The 19,744-nt window shown below is 43.2% G+C and overlaps 2 protein-coding genes across 4 annotated transcripts in view; one reads left to right on the top strand and one right to left on the bottom strand.

The window, feature by feature from the left end:
* The window catches only part of ADGRE3 (adhesion G protein-coupled receptor E3), a 65,775-nt gene extending 59,172 nt beyond the window's left edge, over positions 1-6,603 (top strand). For all 3 annotated transcript variants that reach the window (XM_023763953.1, XM_014465765.2, XM_023763954.1), the window contains 7 exons: positions 597-794; positions 1,056-1,291; positions 1,773-1,839; positions 2,058-2,149; positions 3,813-3,981; positions 5,656-5,751; positions 6,392-6,603. In XM_023763953.1, the coding sequence (XP_023619721.1) occupies positions 597-794; positions 1,056-1,291; positions 1,773-1,839; positions 2,058-2,149; positions 3,813-3,981; positions 5,656-5,751; positions 6,392-6,400 (867 nt within the window). In that variant the 3' untranslated portion in view covers positions 6,401-6,603. The remainder of the gene's footprint in view (positions 1-596; positions 795-1,055; positions 1,292-1,772; positions 1,840-2,057; positions 2,150-3,812; positions 3,982-5,655; positions 5,752-6,391) is intronic.
* Positions 6,604-14,069: 7,466 nt separating this feature from the next.
* CLEC17A (C-type lectin domain containing 17A) overlaps positions 14,070-19,744 on the bottom strand; it is a 14,407-nt gene continuing 8,732 nt past the window's right edge. Inside the window, exons 11-12 of the mRNA XM_006100339.3 lie at positions 16,797-16,906; positions 14,070-14,202 (exon numbers count right to left, since the gene is read on the bottom strand). Of these exons, the coding sequence (XP_006100401.1) occupies positions 14,070-14,202; positions 16,797-16,906 (243 nt within the window). The remainder of the gene's footprint in view (positions 14,203-16,796; positions 16,907-19,744) is intronic.

Genomic DNA, 19,744 nt, shown 5'->3' with positions numbered 1-19,744 from the left:
CGCACGTGGTATTTTGTGGAAGAGCCACACTCAAGGGGCCAAAGAACCGCATGTGGCTCGCGAGCCGCAGTTTGCCAACCACTGGTCTGATCGGTGCTTCTCTGTCTCTGGATCTGTTTTTGTTCATCAGTTTATGTTGTTCATTATATTCCACCAATGAATGAGATCATGTAATATTTATCTTTCTCTGACTGGCTTATTTCGCTTAGCATAATGCTCTCCAGTTCCATCCATGCTGTTGCAAATGGTAAGAGTTCCTTCTTTTTTACAGCAGCGTAGTATTCCATTGTGTAGATGTACCACAGTTTTTTAATCCACTCTTCTTCTGATGGGCACTTAGGCTGTTTCCAAATCTTAGCTATGGTGAATTGTGCTGCTATGAACATAGGGGTGCATATATTCTTCCTGATTGGTGTGTCTAGTTTCTTGGGATATATTCCTAGAAGTGGCATTACTGGGTCAAATGAGAGTTCCATTTTTAGTTTTTTGAGGAAACTCATAATGTGCCTGTGTTTAGACTGCCCTGTTCCAAGGGGGGAAACAACAATCCCAGAGCAGGATAGTGTGGCTGATGTCTCCTCTTTGCTGGGTCCCAGGAAAAGGATCCCGCCCTGGCTGTGATCACCTACATGGGACTGAGCCTCTCTCTGTTGTGCCTCTTCCTGGCGGCCCTCACCTTCCTGCTGTGCAAAGCCATCCAGAACACCAGCACCTCACTCCACCTGCAGCTCTCAATCTGCCTCTTCCTGGCCCACCTGCTCTTCCTCACGGCCATCGACAGAACTGAGAACAAGGTACAGACACTGTCCCAAAGGACCCTTCTCCTCCTCAGGGGATGCTGCTTGGGCACCTTAATAAAATTGCTTTGGTTTCTGGGAGCGGTTGGAGGGATGATGCCAAGGTGGGCAGTGTTGACATTGATCACCAAGCACCTTTATTATTGATGGACTTGGTCTAATGTCAGGTGCTCTGAACTAATGCCAGTATAAAGGAGAGGCCCTCAGTTCACAGACCACCCTAAGTATCCCACCTGGTGACTCTAACTCCTCCCCCAGGTGCTGTGCGCCATCATCGCAGGTGCCTTACACTATCTCTACCTGGCCTCCTTCACCTGGATGCTGCTGGAGGGCCTGCACCTCTTCCTCACCGCACGCAACCTGACGGTGGTCAACTACTCCAGTGTGAGCAGATTCATGAAGTGGCTCATGTTCCCGGTTGGCTATGGAGTCCCAGCTGTAATCGTGGCCATTTCCGCAGCATCCAGGCCTCACCTTTATGGAACACCTGAACAGTGAGCTTGACTCATACCCTGGGCCATGGACAGTTTGGGGGGCAGCATTAATGACGGTGATTGAGATGTCCATAGCAAATGGATATCTTTTCCCTTGAGTGTAAGAGCTCTGGCCTTGCTCCAGTGAAGCAGGAAAAAGATGGCAATAGGAGCTTGGAAGGTTCTGAAGGAGGCAGTTCGTGGATACGTACCAGCTTTATCCCTCCCATAATTTGGAGCTTTCAAGTCTTCAGATTCCTCTTTAGTATTATCCCTATTTTTCCCACCGTCATGACCTTGGTATGAACATTCAACACAACTGTGCTTATAAAATGTGTAATGTAGCATTAACACACAGTAGTGAGCAATCAAAACCTTCATTGCCATCAGCTGGCATTGTCAGAAGATATTGGAAACGTTCTCTGTTAGGAAAAGTGTCACTTCATGGTCATTTCATGTGCTTTCTCTAATCTCTCTGTGTCCCTTTCCCCATTATTCCCAGCTGCTGGCTCCACCTGAAACAAGGATTCATCTGGGGTTTCCTTGGCCCCGTCTGTGTCATTATCTGCGTGAGTATGTGGCTCCAGGGGTCCTGACCAAAGGAAGCACCAGAAGTACTGGGTGCAAGATAGTACATGGGACGTGCATTTTCTCTATTGTATGGTTTCACTTTTCCACCTGCTACCAATTCAGTCCTGTGTGCAAAGAAAGTAGGAGTTGTGTGCAATTTATTAAGGACGCCGTGCATTATTTTAACTTGCATTCCTGGTCTGTGTCATTCCTGCAGGTGAATTTAGTATTTTTTCTCTTGGTCCTTTGGCTTTTGAAAAAGAAATTCTCCACCCTCAACAGTGAAGTGTCAACCATCCAGAATACAAGGTAAGATGGAGCACATGGTACTTCTGATGCTCTCTTCCTCTCCTTACCCGCTTCTTGTCCCTCCTACATATCTACACACACATATACCCCACAACCAGGCTCCAGGGACTAGCAAAGCTGCTGTCATCTCCCAATATCCATATTAGATAGAGTACAGGCTAAGCTACTGAGACAAAAAGACACCCCATCAAAAAGAGTGAAATAGAAGTTTATGTTACTCTCATGTCACAGTCCAGAGGCGAGCAGTCCAGGGTTGGTGGGGAAGCTCTGCTCCACAAAGTGATGCAGAGACTCAGGTCCTTCCTATTTTGTTTCTCCACCATTCCATAAGATGTTGTCTTTGTCAGTTTCCCATCCATAGGAAGTTGCATGGCCCACATTTGCTCATATTTTATTGGCTAGAGTTAGACCTTAGTCACATGGTGACAACTAGCTTCAGGGGAGGCTGGGAATATATAATCTCTAACTTGGTAGCCATGTGTCCTTGAAAAAACTCAAAGAGGGGAGGGTTCTAACCCTAAAAGGAAGAGGAGGAGAATGGACAAAAACAGCAGTTTCTGCCACACAACACAAGATGCACACAGGAGTACTCTTTTTATAAAAAAAAAAAAAAAAACTTAAGTTTGTGAATCCATCAGTTACTGGAGGCTTGGATTCTATAGAAACTCTGAAAGTTGTGCTTCTGAAGGATGCCCTAACAAAACTGGGTTCACCCCACTGGTAGAGACCGATTTGGCTAATTATAGCAAACTTAAATATATATCTAAAGAGTTTTGTGTAATGGGTTTAGAAAAGATTTAGATTAAAATATTTTTTGTATAATACTATTTCAAAAAATTGGGGGCTATGAGCTTTTTTTAATTGGCAGCATCCATTTCACTTGGACACATAATTTGTTGTTTTCATTTTAATCACAAAAATAACACAATATATATCTTTTTTTCAAAATATATAAAGTGAAATGGTTAACTCCCTCTTTTCTTACTACTTCCACTTCCCAAGAAAGCTGGAATTAACAAACTTTATGACAGGTATGATATAATATGTGTGATATTTTCCCCAGACCTTTTTCTGTGGATTTCTATAGAACAGACAGGCACACATACAATAGCCAACACACTCCGCAAATCATTCCTCAACCAGCTTTTCTCACATAAAACATTATGATTTAAATTAGGGATAAATATGTAAACTGCATATGTAGGTATATAGTGACCTTACATCTCAGTTTGCCTAGGACAGTCCTAGTTTATGCTGTTGATCCTATGTAATTATTAATAATGCCCTTTTTAATCTCAAAAGTCTCCCTGTTCGAATAACAAATTATATGGCCCTCCATCTATAGAAGAGAAAGAAATAAAGAGCCCCTAGTTTTAGAATGCTTTATGCATATGTGGTACTGATTTTGTTCTATATATTATCCTAAATACATATGTTAAAGTCTCATTTAATCTTTACAGCAGCCCTGTGAAACAGGACTATTAGAAAGATGGGGGAACCCGAGTTATAGAAAGGTAAAGTAATTTGCCCAACGTCACACCATGCTACCTTGGGTTTAAACCAAAGCAGTCTAGCTCCAGAGTCCTCACCATTAACAACTACTCTATAAGGGTGTCCATGTCCATTACCAGCTTGTGTACATGTTCGTTTATACTACCCTCAGGATGCTGACACTGAAAGCAGCAGCCCTGGTCCTCATCCTTGGCTGCACGTGGTGTCTGGGCATCTTGCAGGTGGGCCCAGCTGAGCGGGTCATGGGCTACCTCTTCACCATCATCAATAGCCTTCAGGGTGTCTTCATTTTCCTGGTCTACTGCCTCCTCAGCCAGCAGGTAAACATTTACCTTTCTGCCTCTCGCCTTGTCACGTCAATTTGCATATTCCCTCCTTATTGGCTGTGGGCTCTGCCATCTTTATCGTGAGGTGATGGTTAATTTGCATATTACTCTTTTATTAGATAGGATGTTGTTATGCATTTGTTTATGTGTGGGTATAGGTGTACATGGCAAAGTACAATGGTTCTCAAACAACTCCCCAGGGGGAGTATTTAGCAATATCTAGGGACATCTTTGATTGTCACACCCAGGGAAGGTGCTACTGGCATCTATTGGGTAGAGACCAAAAATGTTGTTAAACATCCTACAGTGCATAGGATGACCTCCACCACAAAGGATGATCCAACCCAAGATGTCAATAGTGCCAAGGCTGGAAGCCTTGGTGTAGCACATACTGTTCATGGCCCCCTCGTATCCCTTTGCCATTCATCTCTATGTGCCTTGGGTTGCTTATTGGAAACACCTGTGACTCTATGCCTATGAGCTTCTTACTGCCCACAGGACATGCCTGGCCCATTCACAGGACAAACTGGTGGATAAATGTCCCAGATCCCTTGTCCCCGAGGTGGGATGACACTGAAGTGTTTCCTATGCTAACTCCCAGAGCTCCCAATGGGACTGAACCCCAGTTGTCCACAGTGGAAAGGATTGAGTACCTTTTATTTAATATATTTTTATTGATTTCAGAGAGGAAGGGAGAGGAAGAGAGAGATAGAAACATCAATGATGAGAAACATCAAAGCTGAGGACAAACATCATTGATTGGCTGCCTCCTGCAAGATGGACTGAACATGCAACCCAGGCATGTGCCCTTGACTGCAATCGAACCTGGGACCCTTCAGTCCACAGGCCGACACTCTGTCCACTGAGCCAAACCAACTAGGGCAGGATTGTGTACTTTTTTCTGACTGCCTTCCCAGCCCTATCTCACTTCCTCACTGATTTACTAGTGTTTTCCTGAGAACACCTCTCAAATGAACTCTTTACATTTGAACCCTGCCTTGGGGTCTGCTTCAAGAGACCCCAAACAAGACACATGGAAGAATATCACCAAAACATTAGTTGTCTTTCACTAGATTAAGGAGTTATGTATGGCTTCTATTTTCTTCCTCTGCATAGCATATTTTGTATGTTTCCACAACAAAGATGTATTCCATAATGAAAAGTATCATTATGGTAAAATATATATAACATAAAATGTATCATTTTAACTATGTCTAAGTGTACAGTCAGTGGCATTAAGTACATTCACATTGTGTGCAACCATTACCACCCATCCCTCTCTAGAACTTCTTTATCATCCCAAAATGAAACCCCATACCCATTAACAATAACAACTCATTCTCCCCTGCCTAGCCCCTGGCAACCACTATTCTACTTTCTGTCTCAACTAGTTTGAATGTTATAAGAATCTCATATATGTGGAATCATAGTGTATTGGTCCTTTCGTGATTGGCTTATTTTACTCAGCATAGTGTCTTCAGGGTTCATCCACGTTGTAGCATGTGTTCAAATTTTATTCGTTTTTAAGGCTAAGTAACATTTTATTGTGTGGATAAACCACATTTTGTAGGAAAAGATTTTTTTTCATAATGTCACTTTCCTCTTCCCGACTCTGCCTTTCCTCTTCTCCAATATTAACAGAAACCATCCTGGTATTTCTTGTTCCAGGTTCGAAAGTGGTTTGGAAACATCATGAAACCTAAATCTGAATCTGAGACTTATACACTTTCCAGCAGATTTGGCCCTGACTCAAAACACAATGCGGTAAGAAGACTTGTGACTTATTCTGTTTCACCCCTTGACACTCCAAACTTCCTCTCCTTGTTTTAATATGAGCTCCCCTCCCTGGAAGGTATGGGGAAGAGGTACTTTTTCTGATGACCTGGTTAGCATTCCTTATTCTCACTATATTGTTTCTAGTGACCCTGCTCGCTAACAGTGCTTAAGCTGGCTTTGGTATCTATTATTTTTTTAATATATTTTTATTGATTTCAGAGAGAAAGGGAGAGAGAGAGATAGAAACATCAATGATGAGAGAGAATCATAGATTGCTTGCCTCCTGCACGCCCCACACTAGGGTGCCTGAAACCTGAGCATGTGCCCTGATCTGGAATCAAACCAGTGGCCTCCTGGTTCATATGTTGATGCTCAACCACTGAGCCACACTCACTGGGCTCATCTTAGATTTTTTAGAAGTCCTCCAACTATAAACTAAGGCTGCACCTGTCCGAGGATTCTAAAATACTAGGAGATCATGCCATCCTTGCCTACTGGATGGAGCTCTCTGGCTTTAACCCACTCCTACTCTTCCTCTCTGCTTTCTTGTTGTTTGTCTTTTTGTTTTGTTTTATCCTTATCTCTACCTTTAATCTAAACATCTTTTGTGGTGGGAATATCTTTTCAGGACAAGTGAAGAGAAAATATTAAAACTAGAACTTTCAACTTCACATGGAAAGTCATATCCATGGATCTGGTTGGCATTATGAAGAATGAAGCTGAGGACAAAAGGAATCATTATACACAACATCCCTAGAGAAGAAATGTTTAACCTGTACTTCCCAAAGTGTTTGTTCTGCATAATGGGCTCTCAATAAATGAGTGTTGAATTGGATTTCTCTTATTCAACCAATGGTTGTCCCTGGTTACCCAAATCATGACTGTTGCAAATACTGTTTGTAAATGAGGAGGTCCCTTCATGGCCTTGTCTCAAGTCAAACTTGTTCTTTAAACTCATCCACTCCATCAGCTTTGCCTTCTTTCTTATCCAGGCTAGATTTCATGATCAACCAGATCAAATGATTCTCTCTCATACTTTCAGCACCTTTGCCTTCTCATTCCACACCTACCAGGGAAGACCCCAATCCAGGAGTGATCCAAAGATGGCAGGCACTGTGCATTGTCTATTCAGCAGCCATCACCACGTCATATGTTCCTTATTAACAGAAACTTGACTGTTTTAAGATTTGAGACAGCAATGTGCCTGAACACAGGGGATCAGTTGGGATTGGTTTGAGCTGAATGATAATCAGTTAAAGGGAGATTACTTCCCTCCCTAATGAACATTTGACAATGTCTGAAAAACATTTTTTGTTTTTATGACTGGGGCAAAGAGGGTGCTACTGGCATCTAAGTGGTGGAGGCCAGAAGTACTGCAAAACACCCTACAGACAGACCACACACACAGAGCAAAGAATTATTCCTCTCCAAATGTCAGTATGGCTGAGGTGGAGGAGCCCTGGTCCTAACTAACCATAGTGATGGTATTCCTATTTGCTAAGGATTGTTTCAGGATGTGCATTTGTACCAATTGTGACCAATGAGATATAAAAAACACCCACTGGAACCCTTTCTGGGTTGGCTCAGTGGATAGAGCATTGGCCTGCGAACTGAAGGGTCCTGAGTTCGATTCCAGTCAAGGGCACATGCCTGGGTTGCAGTCTCCATCCCCAGTAGGGGGTGTGCAGGAGGCAGCCAATCAATGATTCTCTCTCATTATTGATGTTTCTATCTCTCTCTCCCTCTCCTTTACTCTCTGAAGTCAACAAAAATACATTTTTTTAAAAAGCAAAAATAAAAACAAAAAACACCTACTGGAAAATACTCTTACTCCTTGATAAAATAAAATTTTAAAAAGACAAATTTAAGGAGAGCCTGACCATCACCTCCTATTTTTGACTACTTTAATGATATGATGCTTGCAGAGAACAGTGGAAAGATGGGAATAATCTGGGCTATGACATTGTTGAGTTGCTGAGCCAACCCTTTTTCCTATATAAGACAAAATCCTTTTGTTAAGCCACTTTGGGCCAGAGAATCTGTGACTTGCAGTCCAAATCAGCCTTCTTTATGAACCAACCATGTTCCTTCTCCACTCTCCAACAAAGCAGTGAGATCCCAGGACCACTCAGCTTGGATCCATTACAAATGTGTACTTTCTGATCTAAACAAGACCCTCCATGCTACCTGACACTTGCTTTTCCTATCCCTAGTCAACTTTCCCACACGGGGAGTTTCTGTTTTCACTTCCTTTCTCAATTCACATCACTTTTTTCCTTTACATAAGGTGTAAAACCTTGTCTTCTACTTAACAGAGATAATAAACATCAGCTGATGGAAAGTCTCTCAATGTTCTGGCATCTCTTACAAATATGCCCACATCCATACCCGTCCTTGCCTCATCGATGCCCATTGTTTTCCCCTCCATTCTTCCACAACAGCAAAGGGATCCCTCATCTTATTTAAAGCTAACCCGTCCCTCTGTGCTTTAGAGCTCAGCCCCTCCTGTCTCTTGAGCAGACCTTTCTCCTTTGATTCTCTTCTGAGTTTTCCACCTCTCTCACATTTTTGTCTTAGTTCTCCAGTGGCATTTAAATATGCTAAAGCTTACACAGCAAACTTTCCTCATAAAGAACCAGATAATAAATATTTTAGACTTTTGGGGCTATATATAGTGATAGAGGTGATAATGATAGATAGATAGATGATAGATAGATAGATAGATAGATAGATAGATAGATAGATATGGATATAAATCAATAGATACACACATAATATATAGGGTGTTCCAAAAATGTATACACACACTTTAAAATGATCAAGGCAGTGTTTATTAAAATACATTTCATTTTCAAAATTGAGCTATCAGCTGTTAAAGTGTGTATGCATTTTTTGAAACATCCTGTATGTGCTATATGTGTAAAGGGATATATGTGTATATCCCTTTAGAAATACAAAAACTCAAAAAAAAATACAAAAACCTACTGGCCATACAAAAAAAAAAGACTGCAGGCAGAATTTGCCATCCCACCCCACCACCACCACCAAGTTATAGTTTTCTGTCCCTGTCCTAAAGAAAGAGAAATAGAAGACTCTAGGAAAATGGCCACCTATATATGTTTTAATTCCCTCCAATCTATTCCCTAATGTATCTGCTTATTTGAACCAAAAGTCTGCTGGGGCTCTGGCAGATGGGTAGAAATCCCCAAAGAAAAATCTAGGGTTGAAAGGTCTCCCCATGGACCAGGTGCAGAGTCCCAAAAGAAGTTGAAGAGTGCTCTAAGGTAAAGATTGGACACAGCTCATCCTAGGAAGAGTCTGGCCCAGGGGGTCATAGGCCTCCTGGGATAAGGTCAGCATCACTCCCATGAGTGTGTGTCTGATCCCTCTGGCCCCCCAAAAACTCCAAGTAGGAAGCAAAGAGAGCAGGGAACAGAAAGGCACCTGCCTGGTGCACACATGGCCCCCCTGGGGTAGAGAATCAGTCTCCTTCCATCACTTGGGAAGCTGCCACTGCTTAAAGTTCTCAACCCCCAGATCTTAGCACCAAAGGCAAATGAGAACCACGAGAGGCCCCAGAGGTCCCTGAAAAGAGGATAGTCCAACATAATGGACACCCAGCAAAATAGAGCTTCTGGAATAGACAGATCACTTCACACAAGCATAATAAAAATACGAATGTAAAAAGATTAAAGTACAGCACCAAAAAGATCTAAATAAAATGGGAATAAATAAAAAAGGAGTTTTGCTGGATGAATTAAAGAAGAGGATGATCACTGTCAAGGGCCAAAGTAGTGGCTTGGAAGACCATGTGGAAGAAATATCTCAGAGCACAGAGCAAAATGCCAAAAGATGAAAATCATGAAGGGAAAAAATCAGTCTGGGAGACCCAAGAGATCTAATGTGGAATAACAGGGGGTTTTGTAAAAGTAGGGAAAGCATGCTCGGATCCCTTCTACCCCCCAATATTCTCCCTGTTGCAATACACTATCCTTCTCTTTCTCTTCACAGCCAAAATTCTAGAAAAGTTTGCATTCTGATGCCCCAACTCCCTCCCATCCCCTCACTGCTCAACTTGCTGCAGTCTGACTTCTGCCCAATGTGCCCTAGAGTCGGTCAATGTCCGAAATGCTTCCTCAGTGCTAAGTGCACTCAGTCTCTTCTAACTTGACCGAACTTGATGTTGTCGGTCCCCTTTTATTCTTGTTGGGGTTTTTTTAGCTTTATCTGGTGTTTTTGGTTTTGTCTAGCTTTATTGAGGTATAATTAATTAACAATCGTGTCTATTTAAAATGTACAACATGATGATTTATCTACGTCTACTTTTCTCCTTGAGGTTTTCACTTTTTTTTTTTTTTTACTTTCCTGATACCACACTCTTTTCCTATAAGTGTGGCAGCTCATCCTAGTTTTTCCAGGACTTTCCCAGCTTTGACACTGAGAGTCCTGCACTCCAGGAACCCCTCCATCCCAGGCAAACCAGAACCATGTCACAAGCTCATATTTCCCTGTCCTGTGATGTCTCAATTTGGGTTCCCCAAAGAGCAAACTCTGAGACAAGGATTTGAGCATAAGTAGTTTTTTTCAGAGGTGGTCCCAGGAAACACCAGCAGGGGTGTAAAGAAGTGAGTCAGGAAGGAAAAGGCAGCCAGTACAAGATGAGTTCAAGGATGTGTTATTGAGTGGACTATTGCTGTAGGAGATGGGAGCTTAATACCAGCAGGGACCGCTGGGCAGTCCGTGGGATGCTTAGCTCAGAGACATCTCACCTGAGGGGTGAGGGAGCTGGGGTATATGCCCACTAAGGCTTTGGTAAGGTGTGTTCTGGTAAGTATTTTCCACCTGGCACTTCTCACCTGCCATGTGCCAAACCAGGTAGACTCTGGTGGCAGCTGCTGGCCATTAGAAGTCACTGAAAGCATAACAATCAAGGCTATAGCCCTAACCAGTTTGGCTCAGTGGATAGAGTGTTGGCCTGTGGACTGAATGGTCCCAGGTTCAATTCCAGTCAAGGGCATGTACCTTGGTTTTGGGCACATCCCCAGTAGCGGGTGTGCAGGAGGCAGCTGGTTGATGTTTCTCTCTCATCGATGTTTCTAACTCTCTATCCCTCACCCTTCCTCTCTGTAAAAAATCAATAAAATATATTTTAAAAAAAAGAATCAAGGCTATAAGCGGGATATGACAGCATCTGCTCCACACAAGATTTCACTCTTTTTTTCTTTTTAAAAATATTTTTTATTAACTTCAGAGAGGAAGGGAGAGGGAAAGAGAGATAGAAACATCAATGATAAGAGAGAATCATTGATCAGCTGCCTCATGCACAACCCCTACTGGGGATCAAGCCCACAACCCTGGCCTATGCCCTGACCCAGACTCGAACCATGACTTCCTGGTTCATGCTCAACCACTGAGCCACACTCATCGGGCAAGATTTCTTTCTTGACCAAAGAGAAGCTCTAAGAATTTCAGCAAGAGTTCATGAATCATCTAAATTTCAATGTGTTATGTTCATAAGCTTTTTTTCCTTCTCCATCTCTAAGTAATGATAACTCCATCTTTTCTATTGCGTAAACTGAAAACCTGAGGGTCATCCTTTTCTCTTTCTCTCACACCCCATATTCAATCCATCAAACAAATTAGCTATAGCTTCAAAATAGAACTAGAATCCTTCCTACCTTCAAAATTAGCTCTTCAGTCCCCATCATCTATCACCTGCATTATGGTAATAGCCCCAAGAGAGCCACAGATTATTGTCATCAGACCTAGAAGTCAACTCTTGGTCTCTTATCTTAGCCCAGGATGTCTGTTCCTCCAAACCATGCTGTTCCTTTCCCATAACTGCCAGCTGAAACGAGAGCTACAAGGTCAGGGTCCTCAGAAATAACTCAAATTTACAGACAGTCCCTCAGAAAGCAGCAGAGGTGCTACGGAAAAAGATCAACCACTGGAGGCACAGACTGAGTCCAAATACCAGTCTGCCACTTACCCACTAAACGTCAATGGACAAGCCATGACACCCCTCTGTGCTCAGTATTTCTAGCTATAAAATGGGGTTGGTCATTATTGCAACCTCACAGAGTCATCATAAAGATTAAATAAAAGCTCTGCATCTATCTAGCAAACAATACATGCTTGATAACCCATGTAGTAAAGAGAACTTCTTTCAGATTCATCTCTGTATCTGAAATTAGACAATCATGAGAGATGGGGAAGTGAAATAGGTTTTGGCCAACTCCATCTTGAACCCCCTAGCATGACTTGGAGACCTAACCACAGAGCCCTGCTTCTCCATTTCTCAACCCACATATTGGGGGAAACTGGTTTCCTCTTCTGAGATTCGAGAATTTCCTCTGACCCCAGATAAACAGTCTATTAGACCAATGGTCCCTTCGGTGAAGGGCTTGGACCAGGATGTTCCACTCTGCAATCTCTGGGCTGTATGGGGGCTGGTTTCAGTACTGGTGAGGTGGGGACAGGTGTAAAGGTAGGGAAGGGAAACAAGTATAGAAGGAACAGAAAATGAAGTGAATGCCAACCTCCCCCACTGCCCACCCACCCTGCTCAGAGCCTCCTTTCCGAAATCACCAGATCTCAGTCAAAATAGGAACAATTCTATTAGTCATGGGCATTTGTAAATCAATAAATTAATTGACTTGGAGAATATCTACTCACCCCTGGATACAATTCAGAGATTGTCCAAATGAATTGCCATGTTGAGTTGTGCTCAGTTGGGGATAGTACCAGATTTCTAGGGGATGTTTTTGATTGTCACAATGACTGGGGGAGGTACCTCTGGCATTTAGTGTTAAAGGCTTAATTCTGCAGCCAAAAAAGTTCATATGTTGGAGTCCTAACCCCCAGTACCTCAGAATGTCACTGTATTTGGAGATAATGGTCTTTAAAGAGGTGATTAAGGGAAAATGAAGTCATTAAGGTGAGCCCTAATCCGATATGACTGGTATCCTTATTAAAAGCGATTAGGACACAGCCCTACACAAAGGGAAAACTATGTGAACACACAGAGAGAAGATAGCCGTCTATAAGCCAAGGAAACAACTCTTACCAAAAACCAACCACGCCAACATCTTGATTTTGCACTTCCATTCTCCAGAACTATGAGACAATATATTTTTGTTGTTTAAACCTGTGGTACTTTATTGTGGCAGCCCCAGAAAATTAACACAGTAGACAAGGACCACACAATGAACTGGCATTTTGAGAAGCTCTAACATTGCAAGAGCTAATAGCCCCAGAATGTCCACTTGCCAGCAAAGTGAAATATTTCATCAAAAACCTTTACAAACTACAAATAGTCCAAAGGCACATGTGGGTAGGTATCTCCATTGCTGTCCTGAGGATCTGACAAAGTCATGGCCTGGCTTGGCCACACTGAGTGGGGAGTCTTGCCTTTCAGCTAGTCAGCAGTTCCATGGGCCAAATCTTAGCAGAGGTCTGAATCCACCACCTAACTTGGTCAAACCTCACCTGGGACATTGAGAAAGTTTCTTGTCAAGAAGAATCTTGCCCCAACTGCTTGCCAGTAGTTTATCCACATCTTGTAGGCAGCGAGGGAGCCCAGCCCCAGTGCATCATGGTTCAGAGGACCGAAGGTATTTTCAACTCTAGTCAATCAATGTCAGGCCCAGAGCCCCAAGGGCAAGCATCACTTCCAAAGTGCCATGATCAAGGACTTGGTGCGTTTCCTCCAGACCCCAGAACTGGGAGACCATCACTCCAGCTCACCATCAACTGTGAACTGAATGTGTGTGACCCCAAAAAAATCATATGTTGAAACCCAATCCCCAATTTGATGGCATTCAGAGTTGGGCCTTTGGGAGGGGATTAGGCCATGAGGGTAGAGCCCTCTGAATGTGATTAAAGCTCTTATAAAAGAAACCCCAGAGAATTCCCTTGTCCATTCTAGAGCAAGAAGGCGGCATCAATGAACCAGGAAACAGGCCTTCCTTCACCAAACACTGAATCTCCCTGCACCTTGATCTTGGACTTCCAAGCTTTGAGCATTTTGAAAAATAAATTTATGTTGTTTATAAGCCATCCAGTCTATGGTATTTTGTTATAGTAGCCTGAACACACTCAGATTCCATCCAATTGATCAAGCCCCCAAGTCCTCACCCTAGAAATTGTCTGATTTACACCCCAGGGAACTTGCTACATCCAAGCTGCTGGTTCCGTCTTGGGCGCAACCAAATCAGTTCCTAGAGAGGCAGGAAGGGCAGGAACTTCTCATCTCCAAGAGTCAAGGGGTGCTCGGATGAGACCCCACCCAGTCTCATCCCTGGGGTTCAACAGGAGCATTTCCGCTCACAAATCCAATACGTAGCTTTGTTGCAAGAGAGGTCATTCCAGGTGCCTTGTTTGGTCATGCTGACACAGTCCTCATCATTCAGGTTGTTAGGTTCCTCTGGTTCCCAGAAGCTGGAGAAAAGAAAAATTGGGTGTGGGAGGGATGAATAGGTGGAGCACAGGATATTTTTCAGGACAGTGGCACTACTAGTCTACATGATATTGACATTATGCATTTGTCAAAACACATACAACACTTGAAGTGAACCCAAATGTAAAGTATGGATTTTAGTTAATAATAATGTGTCCATATTGGTTCATCAATTTTAACAAATGTACAACACTAATGCAAGATGTTAATAATAATAGAAACTGTGTGTGGAAAAGTATATATTACAGCAAATTTCTGTACCTTCAGCCCAATTTTTCTGTAAATTAAAAAATAATTAAGCCCTGGCCAGTTTTGCTCAATGGCTAGAGTGTCAGCCCTCGGACCAAAGGGACCCGGATTCAATTCACAGGCAAGGGCACATACCTCGGTTGCAGGTTCCCCAGCCCCGTAGGGGCACGTGTGGGAGGCAACCAATTGATGTGTCTCTCTCACTTCAATGTTTCTCTCCTCCCCTCCTCCCTCCTTTCCACTCTCTCTATATACAAATAAATGGAAAAAATATCCTCAGTGAGCATTTTTTTAAAAGAAAAGAAAAAATAATTAAATCTATTGATTTTTAAAAATATATTGGGGAGAAAGGACTTCGGGGTACAAGGCTCTTTATTCTATCTGAATCATTTCTTCAGCCTTTCAGAATTACCTAAAGATGCTGCATCATCCCCTTCACTCCAACTTGCTTGTCCTAGCTCAACCCCACCTCCCTGTTCACCAGGCCAAACTCTTCCTTCTTAAATCTGTTTCCAAGCATCTGGTCAGTATCTGCCTCCTTTTCCAAAGAACACTTCCTTTCCACCCTAATTCTCCCGACCTTCCAGGTATTGTAATGTCTTAGGTCACAGCAGATCTTTATTTGGTGATTCAGGTCCACATGACTTGTTAAAGGACACTCAGGAGAGAGGGAGTGAGAGAAGCAGGATGGGGTAGGGGAGAGAGGTGAGCAAGGATGTGAGTTCAGCTGAATCTAGCCTCAGTCTGGTCCCACAGGGAGCTCTGGAAAGTGAATAGCATCACAGAGTTAACCCAACTTGAGACAAGGTGTCCGCCTTCTCTTAGCCAGTCATTGGCTGTGGACTGACCCCCGTGGGAATAGGTGAGCAGGCTTCCATTCAGCTGAGGACAACTATCTGAAGGAAGCATAACTGTGACCCTTTAGCTACCAATGACCCCTGATGGCATACAGGAATCTAAGCTGGGCACCCACATTGCCATGTCATGCCATGCCATCTCTATTTACAGAGCTGTGACTCCTTCCAAGAATCTTTAATAAAAATAAGACCCCCAGCCCAGCCGGCAAAGCTCAGTGATTGAGCGTCGACCCATGCATCAATAGGTCAGGGCACAAGCCCAGGTTTCAAGCTCAGTTCCCAGTAGGGGGCATGCAGGAGGCAACTAATCGATGTTTCTATCTCCCTCTCCCTTCCTCTCTCTAAAAATCAATAAAAACTTATTTTAAAAAATGAAATCCCCAGACAAAATACTAATATATATAATATATAAAGAGCTCCTAGAAATCAATAGGAAAATGAAAAAATCCCAACATTAAAAAAACACACAAAAGATATGAATAGATCATTCACAGAAATGTTAATACATGTGGCTATTGAACATATGTGTTCTGTCATTATAAGAGAAATGCAAACTAATACTACATTAGGATTCCATATTTCACCTGTAATAAAACCAACAAAATTTCAAAAGTTTGATGAACATGTGGGTCAAAAAACTATAGTCAAACTGCTGAGAGAATAAATTGGTATAATCAGTATGGGGGACAATTTGTTAATATTTATTTAAAATACAAATACATACGCTCTTTAGAAAGTAAAGTCTAGTGGCCAAGAGTATAGGCTTTGGAGCCAGGTTGGTTGGCACTGCCACCTGCCTGCTGTCTAACCTTGGGTAGGTTGCTTAACCTTTCTGTGCCTCAGTTTCCTCATCTTTAAAATGAAGATGGTAATACGACTTTCCTTACAAAGATTAAATAAATGGGTTAGTATCTGTAGAGTGTAAAAAGAATGAGATCCTAGCCCTGGCCGGTTTGGCTCAGTGGATGGAGGGTCAGCCTGAGGACTCAAGGGTCCCGGATTCAATTCCGGTCAAGGGCAAGTGCCTTGGTTGCGGGCACATCCCCAGTGGGGAGTGTGCAGGAGGCAGCTGATTGATGTTCCTCTCTCATCGATGTTTCTAACTCTCTATTCCTCTCCCTTCCTCTCTGTAAAAGATCAATAAAATATATTTTTTTTAAAAAGAATGAGATCCTGCTAATCCTCTTCCTCTTGTCCTATAGCCACTCCATTGTCTCCCCCCCCCCCTCCCGCACCTACCCACCCAACCATCAGTCTGGGGACTGGATATATTTGAGCAGTTGTGTTAAAAGGTGGAGATTATTGCAATGGAGGAAAATTAAAGAGGTACAAGGACCAGAGCCCCTATCAGAATAAAAGCACCCTGTGCCAACCCTATCCAGTCCAGCCTGGGATTCTAGAGAATCTGCTGGCTTTGACTGCACAAGGGCCCACATTAAGCAGAGAGCCCAAGAACCCTAGATACTTGCCTCAAAGTGACAGGCGACCCATCCAGCCACTTCCAGTCCCCTTCGTGTTCCCTGTCACTCAGTCCCAGCCAGTGCACCCGTGGAGAGCCGTGAGCCTTGACCACAAAGTTCTGCGAGTACAAATTCCATTCAGCCATCAATTCTTCTACACAACCCTCAGGATAAGGATCTTCCCTCCCTCCTTTAGGGCTTTTAAATGCCAACCCCAAAGCCCCTCCCAGACCCCATGGATCCAGAGCAAGATCAACACCTTCCTCCTACTTGAGCATGAGGGGTGGGAATAATTATGTTACTTTCTCACATGACCAGTGAACCGCTCTGAGTCTGCTTCCTCATCTGTAAAATGGAATAATAGTAGCTACTGCCTCATAGGGTTGTGGGAATTAAATGAGTTAATAGCATAAAGTGCTCAAAACCGTGTCTGACACACAGTCAGTACTGTGATATCTTCACATTTAGTATTATAACATACTAGAGGCCCAGTGCACGAAATTCCTGCAAGAGTAGGCCTTCCTTCCCCCAGCTGCCAGCACTGGCTTCCCTCTGGCACACGGGAGCCAGGCTTCCCTCCAGCTGCCAACAGGCACCCGGGACCCGGGCTTCCCTTGCAGCCCTGGCTTCATCCAGAAGGTCGTCCGGAAGGATGTCCAGTCTAATTAGCACATTATGCCTTTATTATTATAGATAATAATAATAATAATAAAAAGAACTGGAAGGGGGAAAGAAAGGAGAGGAATGGGACTTCCTGCCTTCTTGTATTTCAAAAGCCCAAGCCTTTGAAAGAAAAGAAAGGATTTGGGCCAAAGACAAAAGATTAGGAAGAAAATATCATGATCAAAAACAACTTCTCAGAGAAAACCAAGATGGTGGCATAGGTAAACACCGGAGTTTGCTGCCTCACACAACCACTTCAAAATTACAACTAAAAGACATAACGGACATCATCCAGAACCACAGGAAGGCTGGCTGAGTGGAATTTCTACAACTAGAAGGAAAGAGAAAAGCATACCGAGACTCAGAGGAGGTGCGGTGCTGAAGTAAATACAAAGGTGCGGAGGTGCATGTGGAGAGGGCTGGAGGCTCAGGACACGATTGTCTTTTTCAATCGGGAGAGAGTCTCAGGCTCTGAGCTCCAGTTCCGGGCGAGTCTTTAGGGACCCAGACTCACACGGGAGAAACGGGACTGTCTGGCATCAGTCGGAACTCGAGGGCAGCTTTCTCTTGGAGGCACTCTCGGCGATTGCCAGGACCTCTGAAGGCAGGACTGAGAGCAGCCATACTGCTGGCTCGCTGGGCCCACCCTGTTGATCCCCTGGGACCCTGCCCCACCCAAGCAGTGCATGGAGGCTTTTGCATATGAAAGGCCCAGCCCTTTGTAATCTGAAAATAACTTAACAATCTGCAGCTGCCCCAAGGCCCTAGGGCAACTTGCATTGCTTTACAGCTGGCTTCTGCTGGGTAGCCTTAGGCAAAGTCTAGATTAGCACCTCCTTAGATCCAAGAGCCAGTGTACCCAGTGGTCAGAGTGGGACCATCCAATTACAACTACTGAGATATATAAGGGACATACTCAGGGGGCAGACTCAGTGAGCACCATAGCCCCACTGAAGCAATTCTTGCCCCATAAGGGTGTCTTCAGCACAGAAGTTCTCCCACCGTAGACACAGCTGATTCTCACAGCCAATTGGCCTGGAGGTCAAATCCTCCCAGCTTTACATACAACAATCAAGGCTTAACTACAACAAGACTTGCACAAAGCCCACAAGGGGGTGCACCAAGAGTGTCTACCTCAGGTAATTGGGACACTTAGCACAGAAAGCCACTCTATCGACACAGCAAAGCACAAAAATGCCGAGACAAAGAAACAGGACACAAATGACAGAAATGGAGGAAAGCAAACTGCTGGATACAGAGTTCAAAACCACACTTTTAAGGTCTCTCAAGAACTGTCTAGAAGCCGCCGATAAATTTAGTAAGGCCCTCGAAAAGACTGGTGAGACCGCCGATAAATGTAGTGAGATCCTCAAGAAATCTAGTGAGACCCTCGATGTTGTGAGACTGTATCTGGAGAACTGAAACATACACCCGACTGAAATAAAGAGCCATGTTGGCCGAAACTGGTTTGGCTCAGTGGATAGAGCGTCCGCCTGCGGACTGAAAGGTCCCAGGTTCGATTCCGGTCAAGGGCATGTACCTGGGTTGGGGGCACATCCCCAGTGGGAGATGTGCAGGAGGCAGCTGGTCGATGTTTCTCTCTCATCGATGTTTCTAACTCTCTATCTCTCTCTCCCTTTCTCTCTGTAAAAAATCAATAAAATATATTTAAAAAATGATTAAATCAGATGTTTCCTTTGCCAAGCATTTACATTTGAGTCCTGGGTTATAGTGTTATTTCCTATACATTACTTTCCCCATGAGGCATATTTATTGAATAACGTGCATATTTACCTTTATTCAATTCGCTTTAAGTACAAATAAGATTTTTCACATAAGAAGTTGATCAGTCACAAGGAAAAAATATCCTGGAGAATTATTGGGGGAAAAAAGGCATGCTATGTTAGATAGTAGTTAAAAGGAAAGCTATAACATAGCTGAGATAGCACAAAAGATTCAACTTTTGTAAAACAGACTTTTTAGTAAAATTTGTATTTTGTGGTTTGCTATGTCCTGGAGTCCAAACTAAGAAGATGATCCTCAGCACAATGGTTCAGACACAGGTCAGGTCCTGGCTCCTAAAAATCACCTCGTCATTTAAAAATGTAATTCTACGTTGTGAGTTACTTTGTTCATTAAAGTACAAAATTTAAAAGAAGAACAATAGATTAAAAAGCATATTTGGTAATGTGATCTAAATTTTAAAAAGATTACATTTGCTCTGCTGACCCCTCCATTTTTATTTTATTTTTTAAGAAAGCTTCCCTTAACCATTTAAAAATTATTTATTGTTT

The sequence above is a fragment of the Myotis lucifugus genome, unplaced genomic scaffold (genome assembly GCF_000147115.1).
Source record: "Myotis lucifugus unplaced genomic scaffold, Myoluc2.0 scaffold_310, whole genome shotgun sequence".
NCBI lineage: Eukaryota > Metazoa > Chordata > Mammalia > Chiroptera > Vespertilionidae > Myotis > Myotis lucifugus.
This window is presented reverse-complemented; position numbering and strand designations above follow the sequence as displayed.